This window comes from Nanorana parkeri, unplaced genomic scaffold, assembly GCF_000935625.1.
Source record: "Nanorana parkeri isolate BGI_ZX_2015 unplaced genomic scaffold, ASM93562v1 scaffold258, whole genome shotgun sequence".
Taxonomy (NCBI): domain Eukaryota; kingdom Metazoa; phylum Chordata; class Amphibia; order Anura; family Dicroglossidae; genus Nanorana; species Nanorana parkeri.
The window spans coordinates 839,725-858,011 of NW_017306526.1; the positions used below are offsets into that span (position 1 = coordinate 839,725).

The window sequence follows — 18,287 nt, forward strand, 5'->3', positions numbered from 1 at the left end:
TCTGCGAAAAAATACTCCCCCCCCCCCCCCCCAAAGTTAATGCTTTGTGGAGCCACCACTTACAGCAATTACAGGTGCAAGTCTCTTGGGGTACATCCCTATAAGCTTGGCAAATCTAGCCACTGGGATTCTTCCAGCCAAAATGGCTTCAGCTCCTGCAAGTTGGATGCGTTTCGCTGGTGTACAGCAATCTTTAAGTCATGCCAGAGATTCTCAATTGTATTGAGGTCTGGGCTTTGACAATGCCATTCCAAGACATTTAAATGTTTCCCCTTAAACCACTGAAGTGTTGCTTAAGGAGAATGCTTTGGGCCATTGTGCTGCTGGAAGGTGAACCTCTGTCCCAGTCTCAAATATCAAGTAGACAAACAGGTTTCCCTCAAGAATTTCCCTGTTTCTAGCACCATCCATTTGTTTTTTAAATTCTGACCAGTTTGCTAGTCCCTGCCGATAAACATTCCCACAGCATGATGTTGCCACCACCATGCTTCACTGAGGGGATTGTGTTCTTGGGGTGATGAGATCTTGGGTTTGTGCCAGACATACCATTTTCCTTGGAGGCCAAAAAGCTAAATCTTTGTCTTATTAGAGTACCTTCTTCCATAAGTTTGCCTTTGGTGAACAGCAAACATGTTTGCTTATTTTTTTCTGTAAAGAATTTCTTTTTTTCTGGCCACTCTAACATGAAGGCCACTTCTGTGGTCTGTATGACTTAAAGTGGTCCTATGAACAGATACTCCAATCTCCGCTGTCTAGCTTTGCAGCTCCCTCTGGGTTATATTGGGTCTCTTTGTTGCCTCTTTGATGATCCTTGCCTGGTCCGTGAGTTTTGGTGGGTGGCTCTCTCTTGGCAGGTTTATTGTAGTGCCATATTTCCATTTATTTATGGAATATCTGTGGGATATTCAAAGTTTCGGATATATTTTTATAACCCATTTAACTAATTGAGCGACTTTTGAAGGTCATAGGTTGCACCAGATCTTATGCAGGGGCTTCATAGCAAAGCTAATTGTCCGTCACTGTCCGCCCAAAGATTTTCTGATTGAAGGATGCCGCACAGTGGGGTACCAACAGGGGAACCCTACTGTGACAATTTTGGCCAGTATAGTATGACAAGCTTAACACTGGCTGCGCCTTGAATGAGCTGTATACTAAAAAGTTTTTGTCCTTAAATGATGCCAGACATCAGCCAACCTGCATCCACCTATACTTATATTTCTGGCAGTTCAGTCAGAACAGCCAGCGGCAAGAAAGCCCAGATTCCATGGTATTTTAACTGTTTTTGGATACACCATTAAATAAATCCATAGATTTCTAAAATCTTGCAGCAGAATAATTGAGTATATGTTTATTTGAGGCAGGTGAAACTATCACATTTCATATCAATGCTATCTGTAGTTTGCATGCCGACACCAACACTGCATAATTTAATGAAACATTTACTGCTTCTGCTGTAGGTTATTCAATACAGTCATATTTGACAGCAGTTAGCCCACATCATTTTTTCCTATAGGATGGGGGCAAATAGTTAGCTTTGGTAAGCCATTCAATTGAAAGCCTTTTTTTCCAATACTAGACTTCCTGCTGCACTGTTGTGTCCATACAGCTGTTCCTGGTATGTGGCCACAGAGGTCCAATGATGATAATGAGAGAGAAATTGAATAAAATAACAAAAATGTAAATGAGAAAAATAATGCACAAGCTATGAAATTATATGGCCTTGAGCAGGAATTTGTGTTCGGCAACGCTATGCAGACTATTTTTTTTAAAAACTGGCATACACGGCGGGGGCGTGGCGAGCCGCTAAGTAAGATGGCCGCAGTCTGAAGAGGCTCCGCAACACCCGGTCCCCCGAGAGCGACGTTAAGCTATGATTAGCAGCTTGAGTGACACCGGGACACTGAAAATCACTCACCGATCCTCGGCCCCTCCAGTGGCGGCGATATGCGGCAGAGCAGGAGGCAAAAAGACGTACGGAAGTCGCAGCCCCAGAAACGAGGTACACCCAAGATGGCGGCCGCCCGAACAGCACCAGGGCTGGCTGCTTCACTGCGCCTTCTATTAGACGAGCACGACTCGTCCTCCCTAGATTGCCTGCCCATGACCCAGGGAGACGACCAAGTAGATCCTAGCGATGCAGCACTCTTGGAGAAATTTCGAGCAATGCGGCACACTGAACTGACGGCAGTCTCTGACAAGCTAAATGAGACCTTGACCAGAGAGCTCAGGGATCTATGTGCACGTACAGATCAGCTAGAGAAGAAGGTGGACGATGTTATTGAGGTGATGGAATCTCAGGAGTACGACCTGGACACTGTTAATACTGACCTTATTGCCCTGATGCACAAGGTGGAGGATATGGAGAACAGAGCCAGACGCGGGAACCTCAGCTTTCGCGGCCTACCTGAATCCATAGAGGATCTGCAATCCACGATCACGGCCGTTTTGCAAGAGCTCATACCCTCGATGCCAGTAGAGAGACTGGAGTTCGATCATATACACAGAGCACTAGCCCCAAAACGCCCAGATGGCCCACCGAGGGACATAATCGCTAAATTTACTTTCTACTGTACTAAGGAGGCAGTGATGCGGGCAGCAAGGGACCGGAAGGAACTCATCTTCCAAGGGCACTTGTTTCAGATATTTGCCGACCTCTCCCCCACAACTATACAACGTCGCCGTGCCTTGAAACCATTTCTGGACACATTGAGAAGTCAAGGTAATGCTTACCGGTGGGGATTCCCCTTTAAACTTCTGTTTATCTACCAAGGCAAAACGTATGCAACTACAACTCCCACAGAGCTGCGACAGGCGCTCCGGGATATTGGGCTCCACACTTCACCGCAGAAGACGTTCTTGCAACCCGCGACCAGTCCTCGCCGACCACCCCCGAGCCCTCTGTGGGAGAGGAAGCAAAGGCCTAAGCAGCAGCGCATCCAACGACCAAAGGGACCGTCAGCACCACCTGACCCTACCTGAATGACAGCAATCCTGCTATGCTACTGGCCGGCGGCCAATACTCCCTTCATAGGGCCCCTTGCCCTCTATACACCGTTAGGTGATCCGGGTTACTAATGTTATTCCAGCCTCCTTGGTCTTTGGGACTGTATGCTACCGTTGGCTTGAAAGTTTTCTGCCTATTGCAGTCATTTATGCCCACCTACCACTGAAAAGGAGCTTGCTTAATTCACGTTATTTTGGTTGGACATGAAGTGTCACGTACAAGTTATTTGACTCTATTGCTCTCAAGAGGGACCGGGTGACTAGCACCCCCTCCGCCGTGAGACCTGTGAGTGGGAAGATGGATTTTTCCACCCCCCAACTCACGACACTTGTCCCTTGCTTAGTTACATGCTATTAATATGTTGTGTTTACCTTTCCATACCAACTGTTCCGTACGAGTCGTACGGAACAGTTGGTACATCCCAACCCGCCCATCTAATGTGATGTTTTGGTACCTTCCTGCCCACGTGCAGGAAGGTTTTTTTTTCCTGTGCTGATTCTACAGTACGACTGCGACGGTACGGACACCTTGCCGATCCCTGCGCTACGCGGGCGATCCGATCGGCAAGTTTCTGCTGGAAGCGGGCTCAAGGGGCAGCTGCTTTGGGCCCCACAGCCATGAATGGGCCCGGGGCAAGCGCCCTCTTTGCCCTGCGTTAAAGACGACCCTGTCTATACTGGTACTCTGTATTGCTCTCTTATAGATATGAACCATGGCTGTTGATTTTACTGTATATTCCCATAACGTACAGGGTCTGAACTCCCCTCACAAACGCAATAAGGCATTTTTGTACTATTCATCATGTCACACGGACATTGTCTGCCTGCAGGAGACTAGGTTCTCCACCACCTCCTGTCCTAAATTCCTGCATAAACACTTTCCCACATTCTATAGTGCTAAATTTCAAGAAAAAAAAGAGAGGAGTGCTCATAGCTATAAGAAAGAACCTGCCTTTTGTCTGTGATAGGCAAATTTCAGACCCTACTGGACGTTATGTGATCCTCATAGGGACCCTATACGATGTGGAACTAATTATAGTGTCCTACTATTGTCCTAACACGCACCAACTAAGATTTCTTTCCCATCTGTTTATGGTTAACTCACGTAAACCAAAAAAGAGAAAAGAAAAGATGGGGCTTTAAAAGTGTCTACTAAATAATGCCAGGGAGTATGGTTAAACATAATATCAAAAAATTCATCAATATAATAAAATTCATTTTTAATAAAGTAAATACATGATTGACATGGTAAATAAAACATATCATATTCATTTTAAAACATCACTACATAAACGGCATGTCACCTCTATGGAAATCATACAGATTAATATGCATAATAGCAGTAATTCATCGTTTCTATATTAATTACTTAAAAGTCAATAAACACATTATTCATCATATTGATGCAAATTCCATAAAATAATAATCTGTGTTTTTCCTTTTCTTCGACGCGTTTCGTCAGGAAGTTAATAGAGGTAGCCTGTGAATTCATGAATGAGATATATGATGATGGTGAAAAAGACTCGCATCCGGGGAAGCCCCTCCACTCAGGCAGGAACACAAATGGCAGGCTCCCATATCTGTCCTTGAGCCACCTTGTGGGTGTAATAGGAACTTCTCATGCGTCCAGAGAAAATTTAGCCCATTCCCCGAGCCCCCGTGTCTCCAGTCTCTTGGAAATTCCCTCCACAGACACACACGCCGTCCCAAGCTATCGGCGTGTGACGTGTGCGGCCGGGGCCCCCGGCCGCACACGTCACACGCCGATACCTCGGGACGGAATTTTATTATATTGATGAATTTTTTGATATTATGTTTAACCATACTCCCTGGCATTATTTAGTAGACACTTTTAAAGCCCCATCTTTTCTTTTCTCTGTTTTGGTTTACGACTGTAATCAGGGGTGTGGTGTCTCCAATTTAGTGCTGATCCCTAACCATTTCTTTTTACTACTATGGTTATCTCACACCACTCAAGAGGGATTTTACTCCTAGCGGGGGACACGAATCTCGTACTCCACCCGCGGGCTGATAGGTCTAGACCAGGCACTTTGAATGTCCAGGCCATGCCTGCTGCTTTGGAAAACTCTTCCCTCCTCACTCTATTGAGTGATTACCACTTAGTAGATGTGTGGAGGGAACTGAACCCCACTACAAAGGATTACACTTTTTCCAACCCCCATCAATCCTTCTGCAGAATAGACCACGTATTTACTCAACAACATACACTATCTACGTACCGTTCTGCACGCATTAAAAGTGTACGCTGGTCAGACCATGCAGCAAACGAGGTACGCTTCTGTTTGGTAGCTGGAGCCCCCCACTCGGTACCTATGGTGCTTAAACGAGAGCTTGCTGACCTCCTCGGACCTTCTACAGCAGATTGAGTCGCATGCCCGCCAATACTTTTCCCTGAATACGGACTCTGTGGACTCCCCAGTGATTCTCTGGGAGGCCCACAACGCCACCATGAGGGGCCACCTAATAGAGTTGGCTACACGCAGGAAGAGGTTTAGGCATAGGAAAATAAATGAACTCTATGCTACTCTCGAGGAACTTGACGGCCAGTTAAAAGCTAATTTTACTAAACAACTCTTATCGCGAGTGGCCTCGGTTAAAACTGAGCTGAACCTCTTACTTTACCAGAGGACGGAAAAAATCCTTCGATGGTCCAAGCATAAAATTTATACTAGGTCTAACAAACCTGGTACACCACTGGCCCGTAAGTTGAACTCGCTTCCTCAAAGGCATGCTCCACTCCGGTTACGCACTGCCCAAGGGCATGTGACAGCCAACCCAGACACGATCCTCACCCTATTTCATAACAATTTGGCTAAACTTTACTCGAACTCGGACTCCTTTAGTAGGTCAAAAGCGGATGCCTTATTCAAAGGTCTCACCTTTCCCACAGTGCCCCACACAGCTCTTGACTGGCTACATTCGCCTATCTTGGAAGAGGAGGTGGTAGCCTCAATTAAGTCCCTTAAAACGTCCAAAGCCCCCGGCCCTGATGGCTTCTCCTCCCTTTATTATAAAAAATTAGCACCCATCCTAGCCCCTAACTTAACTGCCATGTATAACGCACTCCGAATGGGAGATTCAGTACACCCGTCCTCCTTACTGGCATACATCTCAATGGTCCCTAAGCCAGATAAGGACCATTTAGATCCAAACAATTACCGTCCCATATCTCTTCTAAACGTGGATGTCAAAATACTCACGAAAATCCTAACTGTTCGCATTAACACCTTTTTGCCGCAGATGATCCACAGGGATCAGGTGGGGTTTATCCCAGGGAGGCAAGCGGGTTATAATATCAAAAAAATTATCCATTTAATACATGTGCTTAAGTCCAGAAACATTCCTGGCATCCTATTGTGCCTAGATATACAACGGGCATTCGACTCAATCTCCTGGGACTACCTACGCTATATAATGGGACTCTGGGGCTTTGAAGGCCCCTTTTTAACATGGCTACAAGCTCTCCATGCTAGACCTACAGCAAAGATTAAATATTTGGGACGGGTCTCAGATACCATTGCAAATTCAGAGGGGTACACGCCAAGGCTGTCCCCTGTCCCCAGTCCTTTTCGCCCTAGCCATCGAACCTCTGATCCGATCTAATCCTAATGTGCGGGGAGTTGAGGTAGCGGGTGTGGAATATAAAACTAGCTTATTTGCGGACGATGTCCTACTGACCATAACCCACCCCCACACCTCAATTCCCAAATCTACTGCACATTCTGAAACTCTTTTCGGAGGTATCGTGCCTAGTGGTAAACTGGGTGAAATCAGCTGCTCTGAATATCACCCTCTCACAACCAGCATATGAGCTCCTACGGGAGAATTTCACATTCACGTGGGAAACACAATTTTTGAAATACCTAGGGGTGAACATATCCCCTACATATGCAACTCTGTATGCGATCAATTATGTACCTCTGTTTAAGCACCTTAAATCTATGCTGACCAATTGGACGCAACATAGCCTCTCTTGGTTTTCAGACTTGCAGCTGTCAAAATGACCATACTTCCTAGACTGTTGTACTTCTTTAGAGTCTTGCCAATAGCGGTGCCGTCCTTTGCCTTAAGATCTTTACAACGGAGCATAATGCAGTTTATCTGGCACCCCCTACGGCCAAGGACACCACGGTACACACTATACAAACATAAAACAGAAGGAGGCATTGGTGTACCAAACATAACTTTATTACCAGGTGTCCCAGCTCTTGCCCCTGGTCACTATACACAGAGAGGCTAACATCCCACTCTGGACCCTGCTGGAAATCCCAGAAAGTTATCCGATCCCCCTTGCAGCACTCCCATGGTCACCGCCCTCGGCCAGGCCACTAACACTCAGCCCCCCTATGAAACACGCTTTAAGAGTGTGGGACTCACTAAAGTATTCATCTGATCTTATATCTCCGTACCTACCCCTTCTTCCCATAAGCTCTCAACCTTTATTTCCCCCGGCATACAACAACCCAACTCTATTTAAATGGTGGGGGGAAAATTGGTACAACAGACTATACGACTTCCTTTGCACAACCACCCCCCCAACTTGGTCATACCTTAAGGAACATAAAGGGGTCCCCAACAAGGAACTATTCCGCTTCATACAACTACAAGACTGGGTGTCCTCAATGAAGGTGAGGAAAAAGGCTCAACACGCCCCATTTACGTGTTTTGAGCGTATATGTCTTAGATCACCGGACGGACCTCATCTGGTGTCTACTCTCTACTCCCAACTCAATTTATTACCACAACTAGACAGGCATACTTACCCTGCTAAATGGTCAAAGGCTCTTAATCTGTCATGGTCCATTGAAGATTGGGAACGGGTATGGAAAAACATTTCTAAGAGCTCTCTAAACGTAACAAATAGGGAAGTAGCCTATAAAGTTTTATACCGGTGGTATATGGTCCCTACTCGTCTAGCTAAAATATATCCATCCTTGTCCAACAAGTGTTTTAGGGGGTGTACCCTACCAGGAGATATGTTACACACCTGGTGGACGTGCCCATTTGCCTCACGCTTTTGGACCAGGATTTATCGCTTATTATCGAGTCTGTTTCACAAACACTTTCCTAAAGACCCCACGCAAGCGTTGTTGCACGACACCATACCGGGCTTGCACACATCCCACAGATCTTTGGCACACCAAATTTTCCTAGCAGCTAAACTGACCATCGCAGGCAATTGGAAGAAACAAATTATCCCCTATAGAGAATTTACACAAAGGTTAGACAACATTATGCTAAATGAAAGATTGTCCTGTATCCTGGCAACACTAACACTAAATTTCTAGACGTATGGGAACCATGGATTCTGTATCATCACCCCAACATGGATATGTATAATCTTACCTTATTGTGACAGATCCTTGTGCGACCATATGGTTGAGTTGGATGGCCTTAAACTAGAACTAAGGCTCACGGACCCTTTGGGATACCTTCTTGTTACTAATGGTGCTACCCCCACCAATGGACCCCCTATCTGACTTTCTTCGTTTCTTTTCTTATCTTTCCCTTGGTTATGCACTGGATGTCATTATAATGTATAACAATGCATCTGCATCTCAAGTTTGAATTATACTGTATGCATCGAATACTCTGTTATTGCACTATACTGTGTAAACCAATTGTGTTCTTTTTTCTAACTGAAAATTAATAAATATTTTGAAACAAAAAAAAACTGGCATACACCACCAAAGCATTCGCATACATTTTAAAGCAATACAAAAAAAAAGGTCTGAAAGCAAAAAGATTTGGCAAGCATTTTTTTAGCCTGTGATAAATACATTATTCTCAATAAACCTATAGGCAAAGTAAACTTGAGACTTCTCAAAGTGACAGTGGGCAAGGTAACAGGTCATCATGTCTGTATGTGCCTGAGTATCATTGGGCATCATGAATAATTTGCTTACTGTTTTTATAACGAACCGGTAAGAATGGAAATGATCCATCATTTATTCTAGTAAGACAACTCACATGGGGACTGGTACACACGCATACATATGCAGAATCACAAACATACACACAATAGGTTGAACTTGATGGACCTGTGTCTTTGTTCAATCTCAAATACTATGTAACAATCAGTAATTCATTATCCAGCTATTCATTTATCAGATAAATAACATGATTGTATGTCTGCCATTTATACCTAGCAGGCAAAAAATTAAATCGTAAAAACACTCCAACCTGCAAATATGCCAATTTCAGAGAACCTGACTAATGGCTATTTTAAACAGGAATGAGGTGCAGTGTATTCTATACAAATGTGCAAACTGTCCCTGATGTCATGAAACGTTTCCAAAGTAGGACAGCATAAGCAACTCTGCAATGCAGAAAATGTTTCATTTCCATCAGTAAGTAATGGATAATTAGCATAAAACCCCTAAGCATGCCTTCGTGTCTTATTAACAACTGGTATGATTTGTAATCAATTGCTTATACTGCTCCAGTGCTACAATAATGTTAGTGAGGGTGCAATGCTGTGTCATTTGCTTACACAATGGTTTTCCCGATATGCTTGAATGCTTTCTCCACAAACTCGCGAACACTGTGGACCTCCCCAGTAGATATCACAAAGTCCTCAGGCTCATCTGTTTGCAGCATCAGCCACATAGCCTAAAAAATAAATAAACAAAGCACTGTGTGAGTACAACCTACTAGGTTTCTTGTTTCCAAGGCACATAAAGCGAATCTTTGTCGTATTACATGAACTACAGTACATAAACACTGCACTTTATATAGGATTTATATAGTGCCAACAGTTTGCACAGCGCTTTACAATATTGGGAAGACATTATAATTACAATACAATTCAAAACAAGATGGTAAGGAGGGCCCTGAACATCTAAGGTTCTATCACCCAGGATTCACACATTTCCCAATGGAAACCCTTCATAAAATGATGTGAAGCTTGGGAGATTTTTGTTTTTAAATAGACCCCTTAATGTAAGTTATATATAGAAAAAACCTGAACAAAAAGTGAATAGAGACAACACTTCCTTGAATGCCATTATCCCATAAAGTATAATTGCCAAAAGAGAAGCCAGTTTGGCACTTTGATTTTTTAAGAAAATAGAATCCACGAAGTGCATTGAAAAAACCAAACTTGTATAAAAAAAAAATATATACAAACGTTTATTAATACAACCAAAACAGAAAATGTATATTCCTACAAGATCCGTGGGGACAGCTTAAAAAATTATTTCTAGCCACAAAATCACATTTATGACCACTATAATTGCAGAATTAGAAGTAAATGTTGGTGTCCCATTTCACACACGATAAAATGGATGTTTAATGCAATCCTTGGATGCCAATGTAAAAAATCTCAGTGTCATGCTGGCTTCTCTTTTAGTAAGCTACAGTATACAGCCACTCAATACAATAATACATTTCATCTGTAGCATAATCAGACATACATAACAAAATGTTAGCTATGATCTATCAGAGACACATACATGCAGTTCTCTGAAGAATGCTAATATGCCTTCTTAGGTCCAATGTATTTATGAATGCATGCTTTCTGTAGGACATCTACTAATTTCCCTTTTACCAGATAGCCGACATGACATGAGCAAAGAAAATCGGAGTACGTCTAGCCCATATAAGGAATAACGAGGACAAACTCAAAATGGTGATGTAAAAAATTCTTCTCAACTTCTAAATAATGGTAAGTACATTTCTAGACTGCTATAGCATTTTTTTAACTGACATTTCTGATTGGCATTGCTTCCGAATAACTGTTCTCTGATCTCAGTCATAAATACATGCAATATTGGATCAAGGCAGCTGATGTGCTGCTATGCTGCACTGCTGGTCAAAATCACATATGCATTACTGACGTTTCCACATTTAAAATGTGTTTTCACGCAGAAGAACTGAAAGTTCACTAAAGGCCACACACCCCATAAATTTTCCAAAATGAGACTTGTACAACAATAAGTATCCTTTAGTTTATACTTGTTCAAAATTACTGAACAAAATACAGAACACTTTACTCACTATTATCTCATACAATCCACCAACACCCTACTAAGGGCTCATTCACAGGTCCTCTGTTTCAGATCAGCGCAGGTCCAACTCAAGGGTACATAGAAAACATTTTCTATGTGCCCTGTTTACACCACAATGCTGCATTGAGGCGAGTTGCAGTGTGTTGCATAAAAATGCTGACATGCTGCATTTTTACACAGCATATGCCACTGCACTAGAGCCCTTTGCAACTGGCTGATGTAGATAGACTTGAATGAAATGTCATGCGACACTTCAAGAATGTGACACTTCAAGAAAAAGAAAATCTAAACAGTGCCTTGTGTTGTAACACAAAGCACTGCCCTTCACACCCTCCCTGCACAACAGACAACATCCAGAACACATTTTATAATGCGGGTGTGAACAAGCCCTAAATGTGAAAACATTAAACTGTGTTAAGTTAATAGCAAACGTACCAAGACTAAAAATCCAATGTACTTGTGAAACATTAAAAAGATATGCAAAACTATGTTACGTAAAAAGAATCTGTGACTAGACTCTGTGCAGCAAGTCATCCTTACAGTTCACAGCAGAAGAACCGAAGTTGTTTAAGTAATTCTCTCAGAAGCAGCTCCCCCTGCTGGGGCTTTGCAACGCGGGAGCAGAAGGTGCCGAGCTGTTGAGTTGACTTCCATGCTTCAGCTGTGGACTGTGAGAATGAAGTGCTCCACATTGCCTGCAGGTGTCAATAAAAGTGACACTAAACTCTGTTCTGGTTAGTAAAGGCAATAGGCATTTTGTGGTATCTAGGCAAAATGTTTGCTTAAATAGTAAATATAGCTAACAATCACTTTAATGCAATATGCTTTTCGATTTACGCAGTTTTTGAGGCGGACACATGACTGGAAATAGGAAAACAATCATTACAAAAAAATTCAACAGATTAAGGTTGAAGTGACTCTAAACTCAGGTGTAACATCTTAAAAAAGGCATTCAGATACCCAATTAACAAAAATGTAGTTTGTGTAACACTCAGCTGTAGATCCTCAAATCATCTCTGAATTGGTGCCGACCACTGTCCTTCCTCCTGGAGGGTGGCTACTTTTGTTCCCAATGGTTCCTGTGTGTTGTACAGTAACTACCATTCCAAGCTCGCTCCCCTGATGGACTACAATCTCACGTTTAGTTTACCAATTTGTATTGAGATTGTGATCACGGGAGTGCGCTTGCTGCGGTGGCTTACTTTACAACAAACACAAGGTACTTCAATGCATTTTAAGATTCAACTCCTGTCTTTAGTGTCACTTTAAGGGTTTGTTTTAAAGCTCATTTACTACTTGTTAAGAATATGTCCATAGTGTGTATAGAGATTCACCTTAAATAATATGCCTTTATTCTGCTTAACAATAAAATCAGATGCCCCTTAAACTAATCTGAAACACCTAGTAAATATCGTTTGATTGTGGTTTTAGGCTTATCTGTGTATCCTTGGTGACATTTTTCTACTTTTGAATTTAAGTTCACTTCTTCATTGTTGCATTGGACTGATCATTACAATCTATATACGAGTTATCAAAGAGCCTCATAAGCGGCCAATGAAATTAAATCTCTTCCCTGTCTTAAATATAGAAATTAGGGATAAAGTATACATAATCCACTCCTCTTTCGACTCCCCATGCATTAAATTGGGAAATGCACAGGACTCAAGTACTTCTGGCTCAATCACCAACAGTTCACCATTCTCTTAGGCTTTGACATTCTCAAGCTCACCTTCTATTAGCATGGAGTCCATTAATCTAGGTGACCCTGAGCAGGTCGAGAATGTATGTGAAGTTCATGGCCAATTTAGTAACCAGTAGCTTACAGATGACAGTTAATTTTAGTAAACGCTAAAGATTTTATAATTAAATTGACTTAACTGTAAATTTGAATTAAAAATCTATATTTAAAATAAAATCAGATAATTGTTTTAACTTTTTAAAGATTTTAGATTAAAAAAAGTAAATAAACAGTTTTCTGACAATAAAGAGAGCGTAAACTGCACAGGTTAGATATTTTAAAAGATAGCGGGCACTAGTGTCATTAATCAGGAGGGATGGAACAAAGAAAGGAGTAAGGACAACGACACACAGCAGAAGAAACCCTGTCTATGAGACCACAGCTACATCACAAAATTATAAAAGAATTAGAATAAAAAATACACAATTTGACAAGAGAAGGGCTAAGGAGACGACAAACTGAGTCTACCGATCTAAGGAAGAAGAAGCCTAACTCCCCAACGGCAAAATATTTATTCAGGGTGCCTCGGTGTTGGCAAGTACGTTTCTCCCAAGGCTACCAAAATGAAACATATTTTTGAACAGTCTTCACTGAAAGATTTGCAAATCCCAAAATGTGTGCAACAACCCTGAGAGGTCTGTGGTCAACTATAGGCATTACATCCATGAACTTGAAATGTGTATAACTTGATGTCAACGATGTCCTTCCTTGTTAGAAAGCAGTTGGCTTTGTGGAAAAACACCTTCTTTCACTTTTGTTGAATGGAGGTTCATGGAACATTGACAAGCACAATCTGTATACAGCAGCAGTCCTGTGCCCATTGCTATGTGTCATACACATACTTGCGTGTACTCCGCAACCTGTGTTCACCATTGTAACAAGGACACTCCACTGAAGACCGGAGGTGCAAGTACAATGCAGTTTATTTGCTTTCAAAACGATAGATAACACGAAATCCAACATAAATAGCTTGCTGTAGCATAACAGATAGGGGCTCACCAATCCTCGAGTTGTCACGTACACTCAAGGTGTCCCAGTCTTTTAACAAGTCTCTTTCGCAGCACTGCTGCTCCGGCCTCAATCTTTAGGGCCACTGTCTGGTTCCTCCAGACAACAGCAATAACATGCCAATCCTCTCAATATGGTTCACAAACCCGCAGCTCCCTGCTGCCCTGGCCTCCACACTGACTCCAGGGTGGAGCTCTCCTGACTCACAGGTGGGGCCCTGAACACATCCCAGCACACACTTCATGAGGGATGTAAACAGGTGCACAATCAGGTGCTGGTCACCACCAAAGCATGGACCCAGGAATGGAGATTTCTTCCCACCCAGAGCTCTAAGAAATCTCCTGGCTCCAGGATCCCAACCTTGATCCAGAAAACCCAGAAAGAACTGAAAAGGCAGTTCTCTCCTGGTACCAGTAATGTCTTCCTGGAGCCACTCAGCCCCTCTGGCTGAGAACCCTGGGTGACTTTGAGGCCACCTAACACCGTGGTATTGCCTCACAATGCCACACCATATAGATGAATAGAGGGTCTCCTAAAAATCTCCATGGTTTTTACAAAATACAGTACACACAACTATCTGTACATAATACGCATCTGCTTTACTCTAGGACAGAGTATCTGCATTTATTACGTATCCTGATTGTATTACGAGGTATTTTATGAAATTTCATGGCTGTCTACACTGTAATGGGCACAGCTTGTAGCAGTATGAGACCTCAGGATAGCAGTAAGAGAGTTCAGGGTTACATTACTATTCTGTAAATCATTTGCTTGTAGTCCAAAACGCAGGAAGGGCAGTAGCTACAGAACTACAAGATCTAAAAAAAAAAAAATGTAATGACCATGTCACACTATACAGCAAATGTTTGAAATTTTGTTTAATTTTAACATTCGATTTTGGAATGAATGGGGTTTCCTAAACGAAAACCACATTTACTGGTAGAATTTTGTTGGTTCAAGAAAAATTTTCCATCCCACGAGTTAATTTTTTTGGTCACAGTTGAAATTGTCAATTTAGCCCCATTAACTATTAGAAAATCGAGTTAACATTACGAAAAAATTTTTTTTTTCAACACAGAATTTCACTGGTGTGTTGCCAGCTTAAGGCATGTAGCCAAAGGTGGTCTACCTTCTTTGTCAAGCTGGTCACAAAAAAATGAATGCCTTTCTGGTAGACTTAATCCTAAAAAGACACAACATTATTATGACCTGGCCTGAAACCCTATATTAAAAAGATCTATTGATAGAAATATTACATAATATTGAATATATACATACATTAGACTACCAGTAGGTCCCTAAAATCCTATGATTCACAAAACCATGTATATCATGATGCACAGTATAAGGAAACTTTGTCATCAATTAAAGTGATTGTTTATTCTAGAGAGGACAAGAGAAAGAACGAAAAACTTGTATTAACAACTGCAACTTGAAAAGCAGTTTTTTAAGAAAAAGAATCTTCAATTTAGTGTCACTTGCCAGGCAACAAACAGCTCCCAAACAGCATAACAGTATATATCCAATCAAAATGTATCCATGGAGATACATTGCATTGTGGTTAGTTCTGAAGGCTACTTATCAACCAGGCACTGAATATTGTTCTTTTAGGTGTCACAAGATTGGTGAGAACTCCTTTTTTCCATTAAATACCATGTAACTATTCATCCCCATGATGCACAAAGCAATCAAACATAATCACATAACAAAAGACTGTATCAAACCTGATATTTATCTTGGATTGCTGCATGATGGCTCAGAAACAAGCCAATGTACAGTTCTTGCTGATCCCGGAAATGTTGTTTGGCATGCAGCTCAAAGAAAGATCACTGCATTTATACAGCGACCCACACCATGACAGTTATGGAATGTATGCAGAGTAGAGTTTGTGCTAGAATAGTAAGAAGCAATTAACCTGTACTGTTTAAAGCAGACAGTCTCAACTAGTTCACATACTAGTTGCTGACATATTGTGGACCAGTAGCTTGACAAAAGATTACAATTTTAAGAATTTTTTATACTTTCTATACTATATCTAATACAGAAAAAAATATGAATGGTTTTTCATATACATATCACAAATTTCTGCTCAATCTTTATAGTTCTACTGTATTAGCATAAATGTTAGGCTATACAAATATATAGCATAAGGAGCCCTATAATATACCAAGTCCAGCTATAGTAAAAAAAAGTTTATAAAACATATGAAAGATTTCTGAAAAAAATTAGGTCCTGTAGTCTAGAACTATTTGTTTGATTTACACCTTTAAGAAGTATTTATTTATATTGCATAAGATAAACCTGCTTCAAATGCAGATTAATACAGAATGGAAGAAAAACGGACATGTTGTCCAAATCAGAGCAGATTCTATTTGCCATTAATACAGTGCAAGTTAGGGAATAGGATTTTGATCCTATTCAACTTTTCAGTTTCGCATAATTGCTGGCTGGGGTTGCAATGTTCTTAAGAATTTTATAATACATGCAAGTAATATTTTTTTAGAACACATGCAAGAATTTTAAAGGTTGAAACATTTTTTACTACATGTGCGATGCATCTGCCCCACTACCACTCTGGGAAAACTGCAGGGGGTTCCATTGGTACATATCTAATTGAAGGACAGGCAAAAGTCTAATTGTCCATTATTCTTGGTGAGACAACTGTATGTATGTATGTGCATCACTATACAAATATTTAGGTGATCACTGACCTCTAATGTAATCACTATTTTTCTAAAAATTTGAATTCTTTAGCTGTAGGGCTGCGGAAATTAACGATTAATCGTTAAAATTTTTGATCTATTAAAATTATTTTGATCACTAATGAAAACACTCAACTCTCTGCCGGCTTCCGGGAGTCCCGTCTGAGATCTGGTGACATCACCGGTCTCCTCCCCCCTTCCCCAAGTGGCTCCTTTGGCTAAGGAAGGGAAGGGGGGAGGAGTCCGGTGACGTCGATGTCCGTGACGGCTAACGAAGGGAAGGGGGGAGGAGTACGGTGACGTTGATGTCCGCAACGTCACCGGACTCCTCCCCCCTTCCCTTCGTTAGCCGACGGAGCCACTTGGGCCGGTGAGTTTGCCCAAGAAACTTTGTGCACGAGCGCCAGCCAAGGCATTGGCCTATACACATACAGCACAGCAATGAAGTAATAAAATGAACTAGGATCACACTAATTTAGCACGTTATTATTCTGAGTTGCCCCACTCAAGCGGCGGCCATATTTAGTGGGGCATGTGAGATTAATAACGTGCTGGATTAGTGTGATCCTAGTTCATTTTATTACTTCATTGCTGTGCTGGCCAATGTAGTTGGATCTGTATGTGCGTTATAATTAAACAAAATTAATCGATTCAAAAAAAATTTGATTAATCGAACACGAAAATTTTAATCAGTACCAGACCCATTTAGCGGTTATGTAATGCTTATTAATTTTTTTTTCTTTTTAAGATAACTACATTAAAAAATGCATATGACTTGATACAACTGCAAAGTCAAGGTATTACAAATACATTTTTAACAGTCAGGGTTGTTTTAAATATAGCTAGCACTACAACAATTTCAAGGTTTCTCCAAAACCATCTTTGCTAACAAACTGAAAAAAAACCAAAAACTTTGTTCATAATGAAAAGGAAATAGTCATTCAGTTTGCAAACCCTCATTGGCTAATGTTTGTTTTCACTGCTTATGCTGTGTCTGAAATTTGCATAGCGTACAAGTTTCTTGTCTGGAATGAGTGCCAGAAATCTGTAGTTACAACAATGGTCAGACAGACTCTCCCAGGCCCCTGACCTACCAATTTCTAGGCATTTCCTCTAATAGTTCACATTGTACCAGACCTAAGTCTGAAAACGAGAAATGAGAGCTGCATAGTGGCTGATTTATTTATCATTACTGGATCTTTTACCAGAGAGTCTTAACAGAGGAGAAAAACTTTGTTTAAATTCCACTGAGTATAATTAATGGTTATTGAGACGTAAATGAAGAACAGGTGACATTTGGAATTAGAAGATAAATGATCCAGTGTTTTAGTGTGATAATGGGTTAGTAATTGCTATAAAGCCAAGGAATATTGAACCCCATCATAATGCTAGATCATGTCCAGAGCACAAAGGCCTCTGTGTGAGAGCTACTCAGCCGTTTACCTCCTTATACAGCTGCAGAGTTGATTTGGTACATTTATTCCCTGATGGACTGCACAACTCAGGCAAAAGTTCACCAATTCTCACCTTCCTGTTCACATGCTGAACCACATGACCCATGACACGGCTCAGCCATAATCTCAGATACAAATCATTGCAACCTCTTGGCTATCATTTACCTGCATTATATAGGTCACATATTTTAAGAAAACGACAAACTTTTTTTTTTTTTTTAAGGCTTTCTTGTTTTGCATGATTAAGGAAAACTATGAACTTTATGCCACCTTTTACTCGCATCTACAGTTTATCATATAACAAAAGTTATACATAAATAGAACCCATGAGTGCAATAAATCAGTACATATT

General features: G+C 41.3%; 1 protein-coding gene across 1 annotated transcript in view; it reads right to left on the reverse strand.

Annotated features, from left to right (window-relative positions):
- GMDS (GDP-mannose 4,6-dehydratase) overlaps nucleotides 1–18,287 on the reverse strand; it is a 506,617-nt gene that overhangs the window by 128,200 nt on the left and 360,130 nt on the right. The window contains exon 9 of the mRNA XM_018556927.1: nucleotides 9,518–9,636. Within this exon, the coding sequence (XP_018412429.1) occupies nucleotides 9,518–9,636 (119 nt within the window). The remainder of the gene's footprint in view (nucleotides 1–9,517; nucleotides 9,637–18,287) is intronic.